This window comes from Mytilus galloprovincialis, chromosome 5 (genome assembly GCF_965363235.1).
Source record: "Mytilus galloprovincialis chromosome 5, xbMytGall1.hap1.1, whole genome shotgun sequence".
In the NCBI taxonomy this organism is placed as follows: Eukaryota; Metazoa; Mollusca; class Bivalvia; order Mytilida; family Mytilidae; genus Mytilus; species Mytilus galloprovincialis.
Genome location: NC_134842.1, coordinates 22,158,640 through 22,175,787, shown reverse-complemented (window position 1 = coordinate 22,175,787; position 17,148 = coordinate 22,158,640). Strand labels below are relative to the sequence as shown.

At 33.6% G+C, this 17,148-nt stretch overlaps 1 protein-coding gene across 2 annotated transcripts in view; it reads left to right on the top strand.

The window, feature by feature from the left end:
- LOC143075399 (uncharacterized) overlaps window positions 1–17,148 on the top strand; it is a 32,879-nt gene that overhangs the window by 14,651 nt on the left and 1,080 nt on the right. Inside the window, exons 11-16 of one of the 2 annotated variants that reach the window (XM_076250791.1) lie at window positions 565–718; window positions 1,189–2,510; window positions 3,511–4,965; window positions 7,045–8,095; window positions 9,186–9,290; window positions 9,795–9,896. In XM_076250791.1, coding sequence (XP_076106906.1) covers window positions 565–718; window positions 1,189–2,510; window positions 3,511–4,965; window positions 7,045–8,095; window positions 9,186–9,283 — 4,080 coding nt within the window. In that variant the 3' untranslated portion in view covers window positions 9,284–9,290; window positions 9,795–9,896. Of the gene's footprint in view, window positions 1–564; window positions 719–1,188; window positions 2,511–3,510; window positions 4,966–7,044; window positions 8,096–9,185; window positions 9,291–9,794; window positions 9,897–13,300; window positions 14,750–15,477; window positions 16,532–17,148 lie in introns of those variants that run through there. The other variant, XM_076250792.1, reaches the window with a different exon arrangement.

Genomic DNA, 17,148 nt, shown 5'->3' with positions numbered 1-17,148 from the left:
CCGTTTCTGTGTGTGTTACGTTTCGGTGTTATGTCGTTGTTCTCCTCTTATATTTAATGCGTTTCCCTCGGTTTTAGTTTGTTACCCCGATTTTGTTTTTTGTCCATGGATTTATGAGTTTCAAACAGCGGTATACTACTGTTGCCTTTATTTAAATCATTATATTTTTACCTAAGTCCATGTGTTTGTACTTATCGTGCAAATCACATAATAAGATTTCATTGTAAAGTATGAGCTGTCTATGGAAGGGAATGGCATTGTTGTCAAATGCAGTAACACGATTATTTATAATTCCTCAAGCTTTCGATCTTTTCATTAGCTTTCATTGTCTTGGTGTTTTTAGCGTTTCTGATGATGGTAAATCAAGAAAAGCGCTTTGCTTTAGACGCATATAAAGTGTTAACTTTATTATGCAATGTATGTGCACTTTGCATCTTAATCTTAAATGATGACCGAAAAAGGATGTACATTTTAAATAATAATTGCATGACTGTAAATGTGTGCCCGTTTTGTAAAATATATATCTTTGTTCTTTGTTCTGTATTATCAGATATCTTTTTACAGGTAGGCGAGTTCGCTGGTGCATCTCTGCAGATTTCAGATAACACGTTAGTTAACTTGTTTCCCGGCACTCGGTCGAGTTGCATTGCTCCCTGTACTGAATGTTTAATCACACAGATGGAGTTCTCATATATACCGGGTGATATTTTGATTGGAGGTATGATATATAATTTACTTGATACTTTGTTATTGTTAATGTTTCGTTTGAAGTTATACGATTGTATAAAAACCGAATGCTACAACTCCCTCAGAACGAATTGACTTCAGAAAATTAAACTCTCATCTTTCTGGTATCTTATTTAAGAAAGGATTTGTTTATACAGAATCATAGCATATTGTCATTTGTAAACATATTAGGTACAAGAAAAAGGGATACGACAAGTGTTTTACCTACAATACAGAAAGAACTTAAACCAACTCAAGTATTATTTATTTTCCTGTGCGGTAGAAAACCCCGTGCTGAGAGGTATATTTATTGTTCTCATGCTGTTTATTAAGGAATTATTTGCCACTTGATGTATTAATTTTAATAAAAATGTATCAATAATTTAATTAATCTAGTTTCTTTAATGTGTATAATTATATTTAATGAAAATTTATCACATTTGGTACATTTTGTATTTGTAGGGGTATTTGACGTACACAATAACGATATAAATACATTCTCATGTGGAAATATCAAAACCCTTCATGGATTTCAACTTCTTGAAGCATTCCATTATGCCATTAGTAAAGTTAATGATAAAGAAGGACCATTTGCTAATATTCTGAAGAACATTAAACTTGGTGGAGTTGGATTGGACGCATGTGAGAGCGCTATAAAAATGGGATATACAGTATCCGATATACACAATGGTATAATCTCCCTAACAAAGAACGGAGAGACAATAAATCCGGATGATATTAGTGCATATATTGCTGGATATTCAAGTGACAGTTCATTGTATTTAGCTAGAATTGCAAAATCTCTTAAAATACCACAGATAAGTTACGCGTCGACTAGCATGGCTTTATCGAACAAAGATAAGTATCCGTACTTCATGCGTTCTGTTCCTGCAGATGACAATCAAGCCGAATCTATGATAAGATTTTTGGACAATTTTGATATTCGTTACGTTCAAGTTGTATACTCCCAAAATAATTATGGTCGACTTGGGTCGATGGCTTTCTCAAATCTCGCGAGAGAAAATAAAATCTGTATTGGTCAGATGATTCAGTTTCCTGATAATGGCACAGCTACACGTGAAAGTGCAAATGAAGTGGTGTCTGCTATACTCAAGAAACCAACTGCTAATACCGTGGTAATATTTGCAGACACTGGGTACATAAACACATTATTTCAGGCAATCAGACGAAATCCTTCTGCCATTGGTAAATTTAAGTTCCTAGGTACAGAGACATGGGGAAATAATTTAGATATTCTTTCTGGCGTAGAAGACCTCGCTGTTGACGCTGTTACTTGGTCATTAGAATCGGCTGATATTGGTGATTTTGATACATATTTAAGTACGAAATCTCCTGGAAACTACCCTCAGAACCCTTGGTTTCCTAAGTTTTATGAAGAAATGGTGGACTGTTATCTAACGGTTCCAGATGGTCGACATCCTGTTCAGTGCGCTTCTTTGTCAGAAGTAGTCATCTCACAGCGAAATTACATCCAAGATCCGGGCATTCTTCATGTCATCAATGCTGTATATGCTGCTGCCATTGGCATTGACACTGCATTGAAACGGGTCTGTGGAGAAGATTATTCAACAGTTTGCGAGAAGTTCCGAAATGAAGCAAACCGAAGGGATATTCTAATGGAAAATATTTTAAAGGCTAACTTCAGTGATCCGACTGGATCCCAGTTTACATTCACAGATAAACGGGATGGCAATAAAGGATACCAAATGTATTCATTATCAACAAGGATGGAGGGTGACAAATTAGCATATTACTACAAAAAGGTAAGATAACACCCTTTCCTTTCCCCTAAGGTAGAAGGTTATATCATGGCTTAAAATCAGAGCTTAAAATAGAGGTCTTGCATTCTTGTATTTAAAAAGTAACGAATATTATATACACGATAGTTTCCGATGATTATTTTAGCTAATTTCTGCTTTTGTAGTTCTTACTGTTAAGAATTTGATTCATGAAAGGTACTTCAAAAGTGTGGTCTCTTTTTATCGAAAGATACGAGATGTCTTGTCACAAGTCTGCTTTATTCTTTTTCTTATGTAATCGCCTCGATTGAAATATCACCATTGAACAAGTCAAATAAAACATAAAAAATTAATATTTGTTTGTCATTTAACATTTGAAAGATTATTGTATACCATTACTTCCCAAAAATATAGTTTAATTGCTTAATGTAATTTGATTTAAGGTCAATTTATACATTGAGCGCACCTTGATAACGTTACCATATCAGCATAAGTATTTTGGAAAAAAAAATGCGATGATGGGTAGACATTGAATGTATAATTATTAAAACATACAAATATGCTCATTTCGAAATGAAGATGTATCTTTTACATTTTAATAAATAGACAGGTGTTCCTATAAACTGATTTCCAAAAGCAAGATGCATATACATATCATTCCATCTATGAGTATAATATTTTTTGTATAATTCTTAGGCTTTATGTCAGCAAATTGAAAAAAAAGAGTTTTATTAAAAGTCTTTGCCTTTAACTGAAAATTTTCAGAAGTTTTGAGTAGGTTCGTCAAAAAGGATGATTTAAGAAGATATGTCAGAACTATACAAATCCTTGGTCAGATTAAAAAAATGTTAAAATATTTGTTACAATAACACTGTTTTTGCATGATGTTTGCATGATGTTTGATTTTTTAATTTTGTTGTGAAAACTAAACAAATCAACAGTACAAAGCGCAATTCTAGTAGTAAGCAAAATATATAGCTGCTTTTTCTTTAGCTTAGCATTCTTGTACTTTATTTTTATACAGATTGGTACCTATTCTAGTGACAACAAATTGGAAGTTGATAGCTATTCGCCTCTATGGGACGGAAGCTGCAATCGCGCCGACGCATGTTCTGAATGTCCAACTCTTCGGTACACCACAAATCGTTATATGTTTGACAAATCAACAGATCCGGCCAATCCTAACGCGGCAACACTTGTCGCAGTATTACCCATCCATGCTCAAGGAACAGATCCTTATCGCTGCGGACGTTTAAATATGGAAGATTTCTACCGAGGTCTGTCATTTTTCTTCTCGATTCAGCGGTTATCGAATTCGCCGTTTGATTTGCATGGTATCCTTCTGGATACTTGCACCAATAGTCTTCGCATCGATCAAGATTTGTACAATTTACTTTCCTCCGGGTCTTTATGCAATACCGTATCAAATTTTGGGGACTATGTTATAAATAATTCAACGATTGGGGTTGTTATCACTTCTATATCAACTAACGTAATGGCGGCAAACAGAGTACTTGCACCATTTAAGATTCCGATAATTGGCTCTATGGCTTCGTCCGTTTCTTTAAGTGACCAATCAGAATATCCATACTTTGCAAGAACTGTTCCTCCAGACAACAGACAAATGAAAGTTATTTCCGAAGTTCTTAATCAAAGAAACTGGACATATGTTTCTGTAGTTTACTCTCGAGAAACGTATGGTGTTTCCGGTGCTAACGAACTTGAAAAACAAGCAAATCAAAATGGTGTTTGTATCGGGTTCTCGGTTGGAATTTCCTATCCAACTGATGGAAATGAGGCTAAGTCAGTCGTTGAACAACTTATCGCTCAACAAGGTGCTAATGCAATAGTTCTAATTACTTTAGAACCCAGAACAATTTTGCAAGCGGCCAAGGATCTTGGTGTTCTAGATCGATTCATTTGGATAGGCACAGACATTTGGGGAACATCACTAAATGTTGTAGAAGGCTTTGAAAACGAGGTGATTGGATCGATCACTATTGGGCTGCGTCAAACTGCTGTGACTGGTTTCGATAATTACTTAACTGATTTGTCTTATTATAACCGTAAAAATATTCCTGATGATTGGTTTGAAGAATTCTATCAGACAATTCACAAATGTCAGCTTTCGGATGCACAAGTTGTGATGAATCAGTACCCACTTTGTTCAAAATCCGAAACAATTACAAAAGCTATGTTAAAAATTGAGGAACAATTTGTTTATACAACAATTGCAGCAACATATGCGGCCGCTTCTGCAATTGAAAAAACTAGAAACGAGCGCTGCTCTGCACTATCAACATTCCGAGAATGCTTTGAAACACAGAATAACTGGGATTTACTTTTCCAAAAATTGTTGGACACCGAATATGGCATAGCTGACGGTTTCAATTTAAACTTCAATTCAGAGCGTTATTGGGATGTTGGATATACAATAAACAACTATGTAAAGGAGTCTGGATCGTTTATGTATAAACAGGTGAGTTGTCGAATGCTTCAATTGTTTGCTATATTGATTACAAAGATATTAAAGTACTATAAGCCGACCTTTTTTCGCTGGTATCATTTTTTTCGCGTTTATGCCTTCCAAACAGTTACATAGTTACAAATATTTTGGAGTTTTGCTACTTTAATTGGGATTTTTAAGCACGTCAGATTTTAGTTTGCCATGTTTGCGATGTTTTATCTCCGCATTATTTCCGCTATCGAATGTAATAAAAATAAAAACTCGCAAAAACTAAACGAATATAATTAAGGAGATGTGATATGATTGCCAATAAGACAACTATCCACCAATGTTCAATCAAAGTTGGTTTACAGTATATCTGATAAAGTAAAGGTTCAATATGTTAATATGTCAGACTTATCTTCGATCAATCTTACAGAAAAATGGAACTCTGGTTTCGGATGATCACATCTCGTATGAAGTATACTAGTAACGCAATCAGGGGTTTATATTTTGATTAGATTGATTCTCAACTTCTCTAAATATTTACTCTATAATAGTTCTTTAACTTCCCATGTATTATCGTTAACCACTTATTCAGAAATTAATTTATGAGATACTTTCAAGTTGACTTGAATGTTCCCCTTGTGTAAAAAAACCTGACTCTTTTAGGTCACCCCATGTGGAAATCGTGATGGTCAGTTTTGTTGTTTATGCTGTGTTTTGCCCGTCTGTCCATCTATCGTCATCATGACAGATAGGAACACAAAATAACTTTAACCAATTTTCATGAAACTTTGGTGAATTAGTAATACCCCTCGACATGAGCTCCCTTTCGATTTAAAAAAAAATGATTTTGCGTATTTGAGATATGGGGTTGTATTCATTGAAAACGGAAATTTTCAAGTTTCGGACAATAACTTAAAATTTCTTCTAGCAGTTTTCATGAAACTTTGGTGACTGGTTTATATCTATTGAAATAACCCCCTTTACATTTTAATAAATTTCTGATATGACAGTAGAAGTAATGAAACTTTATTCTTTGAAATGCGACGGTTGTATCATGCGCTCATGGCGCAGCTCTTTATTTGCCATTGTTGTCGACTGTGTGTTTCTACTTGTGGGTTTGACTGTCGTTTTGGTATCTTTCGCCTCTCTTTTACTTAGTTGTCAATACTGATGAATAAATATATTTACGAGGTACTGATATGATTTATGAATTTGACCTACCGAATTAGACTATTTACCGGATTTGTAATCACATAAGCAACACGACGGGTGCCGCATGTGGAGCAGGATCTGCTTACCCTTCCGGAGCACCTGAGATCACCCCTAGTTTTTGGTGGGGTTCGTGTTGTTTATTCTTTAGTTTTCTATGTTGTGTCATGTGTACTATTGTTTTTCTGTTTGTCTTTTTCATTTTTAGCCATGGCGTTGTCAGTTTGTTTTAGATTTATGAGTTTGACTGTCTCTTTGGTATCTTTCGTCCCTCTTTTATAACATACCTTTCTTAAATTATCACAAAGCACTAACACAGTCGAAGTTGATCTTTGAAAGCTACTCAAGTTTTCAAGTATTTTTCAGTCTCAATTTTCATTTAAAAAAATGGGAGGTAAAATGAACGTTCGTCGTGAAGGTAAATAAATGTTAACGCAACAAATATAAAACCATGTTTTATACTCATTCACCAATTTCTACATAAGAAAATGCTTGTACCAAGTTAGGAGAATGACAGTTGTCCATTCGTTCGATGTCTATCTTTTGATTTTGCCATTTGATTAGGAACTTTCCGTTTTGAAATTTCCTCGGAGTTCAGTATTTTTGTGATTTTACTTAATTCATGCTTAATCCATTCACACAACCCTCATACCGGTACTTCCAGGTTTCAGAATGGATTTAAAACAAAATTATTAGCATTTGCGCTTTCACTTAAGTGTACTTTAGACGAGACTAGACGGTTACGCATTCAGTTGTGTCTTATGTTGATTAGTTTGAAAAGAGTCTTACCTGTTTCACATGTCACGCTGGACTTATTATTTTTTTTTAAGTTGCTTGGAAGTTTAGTACAAATAAATAGAATGTAAGTAATCTTACTATATTATTTTGTTTTAGGTTGGAACTGTTTTAGGAGACAATACAGTTTCGATGTCCTCTTACGATAGCTTTAAATCAGAAAGCTTTACCTCTCAGTGTCCTGTGGGAGGATTTTGTAATTGCGATTCTTCTATTTTTAATATCCAGCCACAAGCACAGACTTCGTCGAATCGGACAAAGGCAATGGAACCGCGTAATTATCTGTATTATGATAAAACTGAAACTGAATATGGTACCATTGAGTATACTCTGCATTATACATGGCCAATTTGGGCAATCGCCACAGCTGTGCCTACCTGTGTTGGCTTACTTATAGGCATTTTCGTATTTGCATATTTCTTGGTTGCATATCCAGTAAGGGGAGGTACAACTGTCCTTGGGTTTATGATGCTGATTGGAATTTTAGGAATTTATGGAATAAACTTTGCATTCTTTTTGCCAGCATCAACTGCCACGTGTGGAGCGAGACGTTTTATGATGGGCGTCGTATATTCAATTGTCTTTGCTGCACTTTTGGTTAAAGCAGTTGACAATTGGCGTTTTAATGATGTCGGGTACAGCACTGGAAAATATAAAGGACTTACTAGTACATGCTCCTTCTTTATGATGGCTCTTGGAATCGTTTGCATCCAACTAATTATTCCAATAGAATGGCTGATATTAGAACATCCGTCTGCAAGTAGCCAGTCGGACAGTATAATTAACGATTGGATGTGGTGTGATCCAGTAGATAGATACGATACTGCCCTGATAATGTCTATGATATTAGTAATATTTCTCGTCATTCTAACTGCCATATTTGCTGCTCTTGCATGGGACAGTGAAAGTAACTATTTTGAATCCAGATGGATCTTTGTGTCGTGTATATGCACGGCCGGTTGTTTCCTTGTTTGGATGGTTGTCTCGACGAATGCTGGACCGCCATACAGAGATGCAACTGTTGCAATGGCCAATTTCTTCAATGCCACGGCACTTTTAATATGCTTGCCAATAAGAAAGTTAGTGCTTCTGTTTCAATTTCAAAGAGAAGAAGAAAAAGATAGCATGAAGGAGGAAACGGATGATAGAGGTAGGAAATCAATTCAATTATAATGTAAACAATCTGTTATGATATAAAAAAAAAGCAACTATCTATTTCATGTAAGCAGCTCAACAGAACATGCAATTGATTTTCAGGGAGAAGTTAAAAAGGGGGGATATTCCACGGGGGGATTCAAGATATCATAAGTCGAAGCAAGACAAGCCAACTTAAGAAAAAAGGACGAACAAATAAACAATATTGAATACTCATTGGTGGCCTTCAGCTGGTGTCTGCTCTATGATCGGGTTGTTGTCTCTTTGACACATTCACAATTTCCATTCTCAATTTTAATAGCTAACAAAACAACACTGAATAGAAAACGAAAAGACTAAGCAATACACAAACAATTGGGAATAAATCTGTTCTATTTGTGTTGCTCATTGCAGTAAAACACCGATGTAATGTCAATTTTTGTGTTCTTCATAAAATATTTCAAATTCTATAAAATAAAACTGAAAAATATACTTTGTAATCTGCTTGACACATGCGTTGTTTCGTGTGCGCCTTACTTCAGATCAGTTAGACACACATGTTAGACGATCCTTAAAAGACATCTATATGTTAGATGAACACAAACTCTTCCGCCACACATTTATCTAGCGTACAGAACATAATGACTCCCCTATTTTACCATCAACCTGACAGTTATGAGCTATAACATGTTAGCGGATTTCGTATCACTATTACACCCGCTTCCTGATTGCCAATACTTTGAATCTATCGGAATGTGAACTGTTCTGAATTGATGATATACTTGACTAAAAATATAAATAAAAAAGGATATATAGTATGATCGCCAATGACACAACTTTTCAGTACAGACCAAAATAACGTTAATTCTAGAAACTATTGACAACCTTACGAGTAATTATTACTAAATTTATAATATTTTTGAGTGAAAAAAATAATTACTTACTCATCTTATGATCTTTTTTAGTGTATCTTCATTATTAAAACACACATGATAGGTAGTATCGGTTGTTAGAAATGATTAATTTGTCAAAAGCGTAAATTCCAAATAGTTTTAAATGTTCACGAAATTGTTAATTCAATTTGAGATGTTTACGTTAAATTTCAGTAATTGATACCTACTCACAGCTATACTCCAACGCTGGATATGAAAATGAAATGTTTCAACCAGACGAACGAAAACCAGGATCAGATATTGGTTTCTAAATAACAGGTAAATATTACATATGAAAAGATTTTTAATTATAAAGTCGTCTTCCCGTTACTTTCAATTTATTTTTACCTTCGTCCTCTATCCCTACTGACAATTTTAGGCGAATTTCATAACCTAATCATGGTGCCTCAGCGATTATTATTTCATCATTTCACTTAAATTAATGATTCAACCAAACAAAGTCATAATTCAATTTTTGTTTTACATCATGGAAATATGTCAACGTTTCTGATGTCTTATGCAGTGTTTATATTCTTAGCAAAAAAACTCACCAACAACAAACAAACAAAAAACCAACAAAACCAACAAAACAAAAAAGAACAACCAGAAAAAAAAACCCATTAAAAAAACGTACAAAAAAAAGAATCTAAGGCTAACATCCTTCCTAATTTTATTTCAATAAAATGTTGAGAAATGTTTAGATCGATGTCACTCTCCTCGTCTATTTCATAAATTTTAATAGTTGATGTGAATCATGAACTTATGTTGCTTACTTTTTTTCAGTTGATGTGATACTATTTATTTGCTGCTGACAGAAGTGTCCATCTCTTAAACAAAGATCTTACCACCAATGTTATGTCTGCATTCAGATTATGAAAAAAAGAGTTCTTTGATACATAAGCTCGATTTTACATTCTTAAAATATCAGTTTTATGGATGATTTTGGACGTTAACGTGTAACGCTTCTGAACATTTCGAGAATGACTTGTTTGTTTATGATAATCAAGGTATACATTGTTGTTTCGTAGTTTGGTTTAAGTTTTATTCTCACAATTACAAATTTTGATTGACATTTTTCGATGTGTAATAAAAACATGAATCTGAATCAAAAAATGGTTTATAAAACACTTGAATCTCATATCTGCTTAGATGTTGAAAAACTTCCACAGAGCTTTATAAATCTGATTTGTATTGTTAATGTTTAAGAATTTTAATTAGCTTTCCGGTTTAAATCTGTATTCTTCTTTTAGTGTTCAACGAAGTTTCTTGAATCTATATTGTTGAGTTTGTCCTTATATTTTTATGTGTTTGTTTGGTATAGCGGTCCTGTCTCACTGAGTGTGTGATACGTGCAAACATTGTATATACTTGCCATGTTCCCGAATTGTATGAGGAAACACAAAAATGCAATCAAAATATGAAATCCATTCAATCCTCAAAACCAATCATTCTTTTTATAAGACACATCATATTTTATATTTTATATTCTTGTTTTACTTTAATGATATTAAATTCGGCTTTCAGAATCTAAAGGACTATGTATAATTTCATGATTCAAACATGAAAATAAAAAATAATGATTCATCATTAGGTAAAGTGCAATGGTTATTTTTTTTATCAATCACAAGGTTTTTGTGTATTACCCTTAACGCATTAGATTCTGAACTAGCGAATTTTTCGAAATCCATATTGAGATTCTAGTGCTATGATATTATACTAGATTGAAACGTAGTTTTTTTTATACTATTGTATTTTATATGAGTTAAATATTATTAGTGTATGTTTGTTTGATGTAAGATAATCAATTGTGATATATTTTATACAATAAAATTGATTTTTTTGCAATTTTTTAATGAATATTGATGTAACTTAAGTATATATTACAAATTGCGGTGTTAACAATACAAAGTTGTCTGTTAGTTTGCGGTGCCTTATGTATTCGTTTGATCCTTGTTCTGTAAAAGATACCTAAAAGATCACCTCTTTTTCATGAAGTTCGTTTTGCCAAGCCTTTGGTTTTCTATGTTATGGTTTTTAGTATTTAAATTTCTTGGTCTTTTTCGGTATTTGCATGCCGTTGTCAGTTTGTCTTCGGCTTATGAGATTTAACATTTCTTAACTTACATGAGTTCGTCATGGACATTTTAATTTGTCGTCATGGACATTTTAATTTGAATACTATTTTTAAGTCTTACTATTAAGTAATGATTCTGATTCTACATTATGATCAGATTCTGAAAGATTTTAATTGACATCACAAAAAAAGTTTTATTTCTCGAAATTATTTAACTTCAATATTTCATTAAGAATGCTGATAAAAGCCTATAAAACGTTTCATTGTTTAACGAGTGATTATTGATACACGTTGTTATACCCTATCTGTAGGATTGAACATGCGGGTCCATTTGTCAATATCCCTTCTATATTTAAACGTAGCATGATTTTTTTCTTAATTTGAAAGATGCTTATCTATTAAAAAAAAAGACGGGACAAATTTAACTCTAAAATAATAAGATAAAAGTATCAGATGATACAAGGATGTGCAACAGCATGATAAAACATTAAACGAGGAAAAAGCACTTAAATCATTATATAAAAGCTGAAAATTGAGATCGGGGCAAGACAAATCAACACAAAAAAATAGATAAAATAAAAAGATAAGTATCAAAGCAGTTTTACATTTAATGATAAAATTGGGAATGTCCTATGCATAAACAAATTATTTGTTTTTATTGTTGCAGTAATATTATTTGCATTGTTAGCCAATACAAAGTTATAAAAAGGGAAATAGCACAAGAATAACAGAAGAATACAAAAGTAGTTATCTTATCCAGATGATTAATCAGCGATACGTTTTACCATTCTTGTATACTAATGTCCTTTGAATTATATTTTCAGAGTAGTACCCTTAAGGTGGTACCCAACACGTTCACTAAAATTTATTTGTCTCGTTTAATTTTCATAAAATCTTGTCAAAGTAAATCCTTTAACAAAAATATAAAAAAATCAAAAAGTTTTAACCAATCGTTTTGTCAGAAAAAATACACTGATATAGCAGTTTGACAGACACCAATTTTGATCATTGAGAAGCTTAATATTCCTTTTACAACACAACATAATTAAAACGTTTCGCTGACTTTACAGAGTTATCTCCCTGCAGTGTTAGGTACCGCCTTAAGAGCACCAGTTTTGGTTAAGTTCTTGTTGCTCAGTCTTTATTTTTTTTATTTTGTGTTTTGTTTACTGTTGGTTGTCTTTTGGACTTTCTTCGTAAAAGCGTTGTCAGTTTATTTTCGAATTGTGAGTTTGAATGTCTCTTTAGTATCTTTGCCATTCTTTTTAAAACAAATTGATTATATTTGATTCGTAAAAACGCTTGATCGTCGATGGTTATCGAATAAATTTGACAAAGCTACAGAGAACATAGATAAGTATTAAACAACTAAGTAGTAGTGTAAAGCATATGAAATACCAAAACTGTAAGTACAAGATTATTTTCTTTAGATGTGCATGTATAAGTATTGTGTGCATGTGTTATAGTAGTGTGCATGATTTTGCATGATCGGATTTATGTAACAAGCATTTTGTTTGCATTTTTAATTCATTCGTTTTAGTTGCACTTAGTGTAGAAGATTTAGTCGTTCTTTTTGTCTTTTTGCATGACCATATACAGGCTTTTTATTGTTTATACTTCACTTCACCATGAGTACAATCTGTAGCTTAAATTTCAAAGACATCATTTCAACTTTGTATACAAGGATTTTGCTTTGCCATTTTGCGTAATAGGCAGAATAAAAAAAAACGTACGCATTGGTAGATGTTATTTTCACTAACGTTTATTCTTAAATACCTGTTTCAATAGTCACCTAAGGTACCAGACTTTAAATGGGATACGCCAGACGCGTGGTTCTTCTACATAAGTCTCATCAGTTGACGCTCAGATCAGAAGCCAAACAAGTATAAACTTGAAAGGCATTGAGAACCCAATATTCTAAAATGTTGTGCCAAACAACTTTTGAATATTCATGTGTTACCTTCATAGACAAATTGAGAGATAAAGTGTATGAATTCGCATAAAAATCAAATCATGCATTTGTGTATGAATTCGCATAAAAATCAAATCATGCATTTGAAAGAATTCAGGACAATGCCATAACTTTTCAGTGATATGATTTAGAAAATTTCATCTTTAATGTTCAGCAACGGTAGTTTTCAGATCTATAATTATAGCAAGTATGACTACTGGTTATTATTGTTGTTTGTGATTGCACTTAATATTTGTATTTCAGGTGGGCACATTTTCTAACTCAAAAAAGTTTACCATGAACAATTACAAGCCTTCATGGGATGGAAGCTGTGGTCGGCCAGAATCTTGCACCGAATGTCCCGGATTTATAACAACAAAATCACGCTTTATGCTCCAACGATCTAGTCAAACTAATCCAGCTACAATCGTCGCATTTTATCCTGTATCATCAAAAGGATTTGATGCCTACAAGTGTGGAAATTTGAATCTAGGTAGTTTTTATCGGGCATTGGCAACGTCATACACTTTGAAAATTTTAGCTCCAAGACCATTCAATGTACGCAGTCTCATATTGGATACTTGTTCGAATTCACTTAGAATTGATCGAGATTTGTATAGTATTTTATCATCGGGTGGTCTATGTCATTCTCAAACAGCCTTTGATGGTGTTATAAATAACTCTACAATAGGTGGCGTAGTAACGACTTCAACAGCAAACGTTATTGCTGCCAATCGAATTCTTGCACCTTTAAAAATCCCTCTTGTTGGCGTATTTTCCACTTCCAGTGTTTTAAATGACAAGTATAAATACCCGTATGTAGCACGCACCATATCATCTGATTTCCAAGAGACCCAGGCTATTGCAGACGTTTTAAAGCACAATAATTGGACTTATGTAACGGTGATTTATTCTAAAGAAGTATACGGAAAGTCAGGCTATGAAAACTTTAAATCTCAAGCTGGTAAAAACGGCATTTGTATTGCAGTATCTCTCCCTGTCCAAGTTCTAGGTTCAAGTGATGATATTAAGAATGCACTTAGTCAGCTATCAACCGAAACTGGTGCAAATGTTGTTATTTTGATCACTATGAATCCAGAACAAATTATCAAAGGAGCTAAGGATCTTGGAATCATAAACCAGTATTTATGGATAGGAACAGAAACGTGGGGAACAAATACTTTAGATTCCAACTTGGCTGATGATGTTAAAGGGTCGATAACCGTAGCTATGCGAAATACAATGGTGACAGGTTTTAACAATTATCTAAAATCTCTTAGATACAATAACAGAGATAATATACCAGATGATTGGTTTGAGGAATTCTACCAACAAGTGCATAAATGTCAACTTCCAATGGCGTCTGTTGTCTATTCCCAATACAAGGTGTGTAATTTATCTGAACAGTTAACTGACGAAAAATTACAAATGAACAATTATATAATTTTTACAACAATAGCAGCAACATATTCTATCGCAAATGCAATTCAGAGTACCAAAAATGCTAGATGTGCAACTAAAACAAACTTCAAAGATTGTTTCTACGATGACAGTAATAAAGAAGACTTATTCAAGAGGCTCTTGGAAACAAAGTGGTCCGGATGGACGGATGAACCTGGATTTGATCTCAACTTTAATGAGGACAGATATTGGGATGTTGGCTACGATATATATAATTATGTCGTCGAAAATGGATTGTATGTGTACAAAAAGGTATGATAAATGTTTTATGATAAATCCTTAAAAGAATAAGGGAGAACTTTCCATTTGGAAACAGGGTCGGACGGATCAAAATGTCACAACTGCTTCTCCTTTTTAAATGCATCATTTACCAAAATACACTCAATGCAGATATAAATATAAGTTGTATGGGTTGCAATGGGCAATATTTCTAATTCTATACATATTTGATACTAGCCTCACCTTCAATGCAAGCCGTATATTCTAAAATTCTCGACAGATTTATTGTAATGCCCAACATGGTTATGTTCCAAAAAGTGAAGCCAAACAGCCAAGTTATATAACAAGTATCTTGATGTATCTTGTGTTTTACTAAATGCTTGTTATGATTGCTTAATTCATATCAAGATTTGTTATTTTTTTTGTTAATATTTTCCCACATATGTGCTCTTTAAAGTTATTGACTGTAAGCAGAAAACGTCTTTTAATCCGTTGCTTTAGACCGTCGTGTTCATGCAATGATGTTTAAAGTGTTGCTTCTCATCGTAACAGTTGAATAGTAAAAGCTTAAAGACGCTGGCGTGTGTAGTTATTTTGTATTCTCCTAATTAAGTAGTCAATGGAAACAATTTTTTTCAAACTAAAATGTTGTTTCTTGTATTCAGATGAAATAATTGAAATTTGTTCATCTTTGGTTAATAAAAGAAATCATAGCTGTATGTTGTTTTAAATCATTTTTCGTTCTTTTTTTCATCTTGTAGGTTGGGTCGACCATTGGGGAAAATGCCGGTCCCTTGTCACCCATACTGACATACAAACCGGATTCATTCATGTCACAATGTCCTGTGGGAAACGATTGCACGTGCACGGATATTGTTACCAAACAACCGTCAGCTGTACAGCAAACAAATAAAGAAGAGAAAAAGGTCGAAGGGCCGCGGAATTATTACTGGTATAAATATATTCAATTAGAAAACACGGCAAAACACTATACCTGGCCTATCTGGGCCATTGCTGTGTGTGTCCCGACGTGTGTAGGGTTATTCATCGGACTGTTTTTATTTTGTTTTTTCCTGTGTGCGTATCCAGTTCGCGGAGGAACAACCGTTTTAGGGTTTATGATGATTTTCGGAATCCTCTGCATATATGCTGTTAACTTTGCTTTCTTCCTAAAAGCATCGAACTTAACATGTGGTATTAGACGATTCCTGATGGGCGTGGTATATGCCATTGTCTTTGCAGCATTGTTGGTTAAGTCAGTCGACAATTGGCGTTTTATCGATATTGAATACAGCGTTCGGAAATACTCTGGACTAACGAGTGCATCATCATTGTTTGCTATTGCAATAGGTCTCGTATGTGTTCAAGTAATAATTCCAGTAGAATGGTTGATATTAGTTCATCCGACTGCAAGCCTCCTGAGTGAAACTGAACTTCACGATTGGTGGTGGTGTGATCCAGTCGATAGATACGATTATTCACTAGCTTTATCGATGCTATTTGTTATGTTCTTGGTACTGTTGACTACTATTTTTTCTGGAATGGCCTGGGACAGCGAGAGTAACTATTACGAATCTCGATGGATTTGTGTTGGATGTATCAGTACTGCTGGATGTTTCTTAGTATGGATGATAGTATCCACCAATGCGGGACCAGAGTACAGGGACCCAGCTGTAGCATTAGGCAACTTTTTTAATGCTACAGCTTTGTTGATTTGCCTGCCTATCAGGAAATTGCTCCTTTTGTGTAAATTCAAAAGAAATGACGAAAAAGAAAATGAGATTGACGAAGATATATATGCTCATATGGATCACGGTACTATTATTATTATATAAGTTGAAATTAATTAACTCTTAAAATTAAAAGAGAAAAGATTTTTAAAGCCAGAATTGCACATATATAAACATAATATATAATATAAGTTGAAAAGGTTATTTATAAACACTTCATCTTAATGGGACAGAACAATCTGTGTGAAAAAAAGTCACAAAACCTAAGTTTAAACTAATTGAACAAACATGTACTGGGATTTAATGCATTGTTCAACAATTTCATCATGATCACACTTGTTAAGCAGTAAAAAGTAAAGGAAAGCTAATAATAACAGCAAACCGAATCAGGAAATATCTTTGACTACAAAACACATTCGCAAAACAATATATTAAACAAAACATCTGACCATCTTCACAAATTGCCACGTAAATTTTCTGTCCCACAATGAGTGTAAATACATATTCAAAACTCGAAACTCTATATAAATAGCTAAAAGACAAAGCTAAACGTACAAATATAATATTCCTTACGCAAAGCGCTTTCTGATGTTAACTCAACACGTATGAAAGGTAAACATTTCATGGTTACTAAAATATATACAGCTATTAATGATTTTCATAAAGCATTTGATATACTTGGCAATTATTGTCATTCCTTTA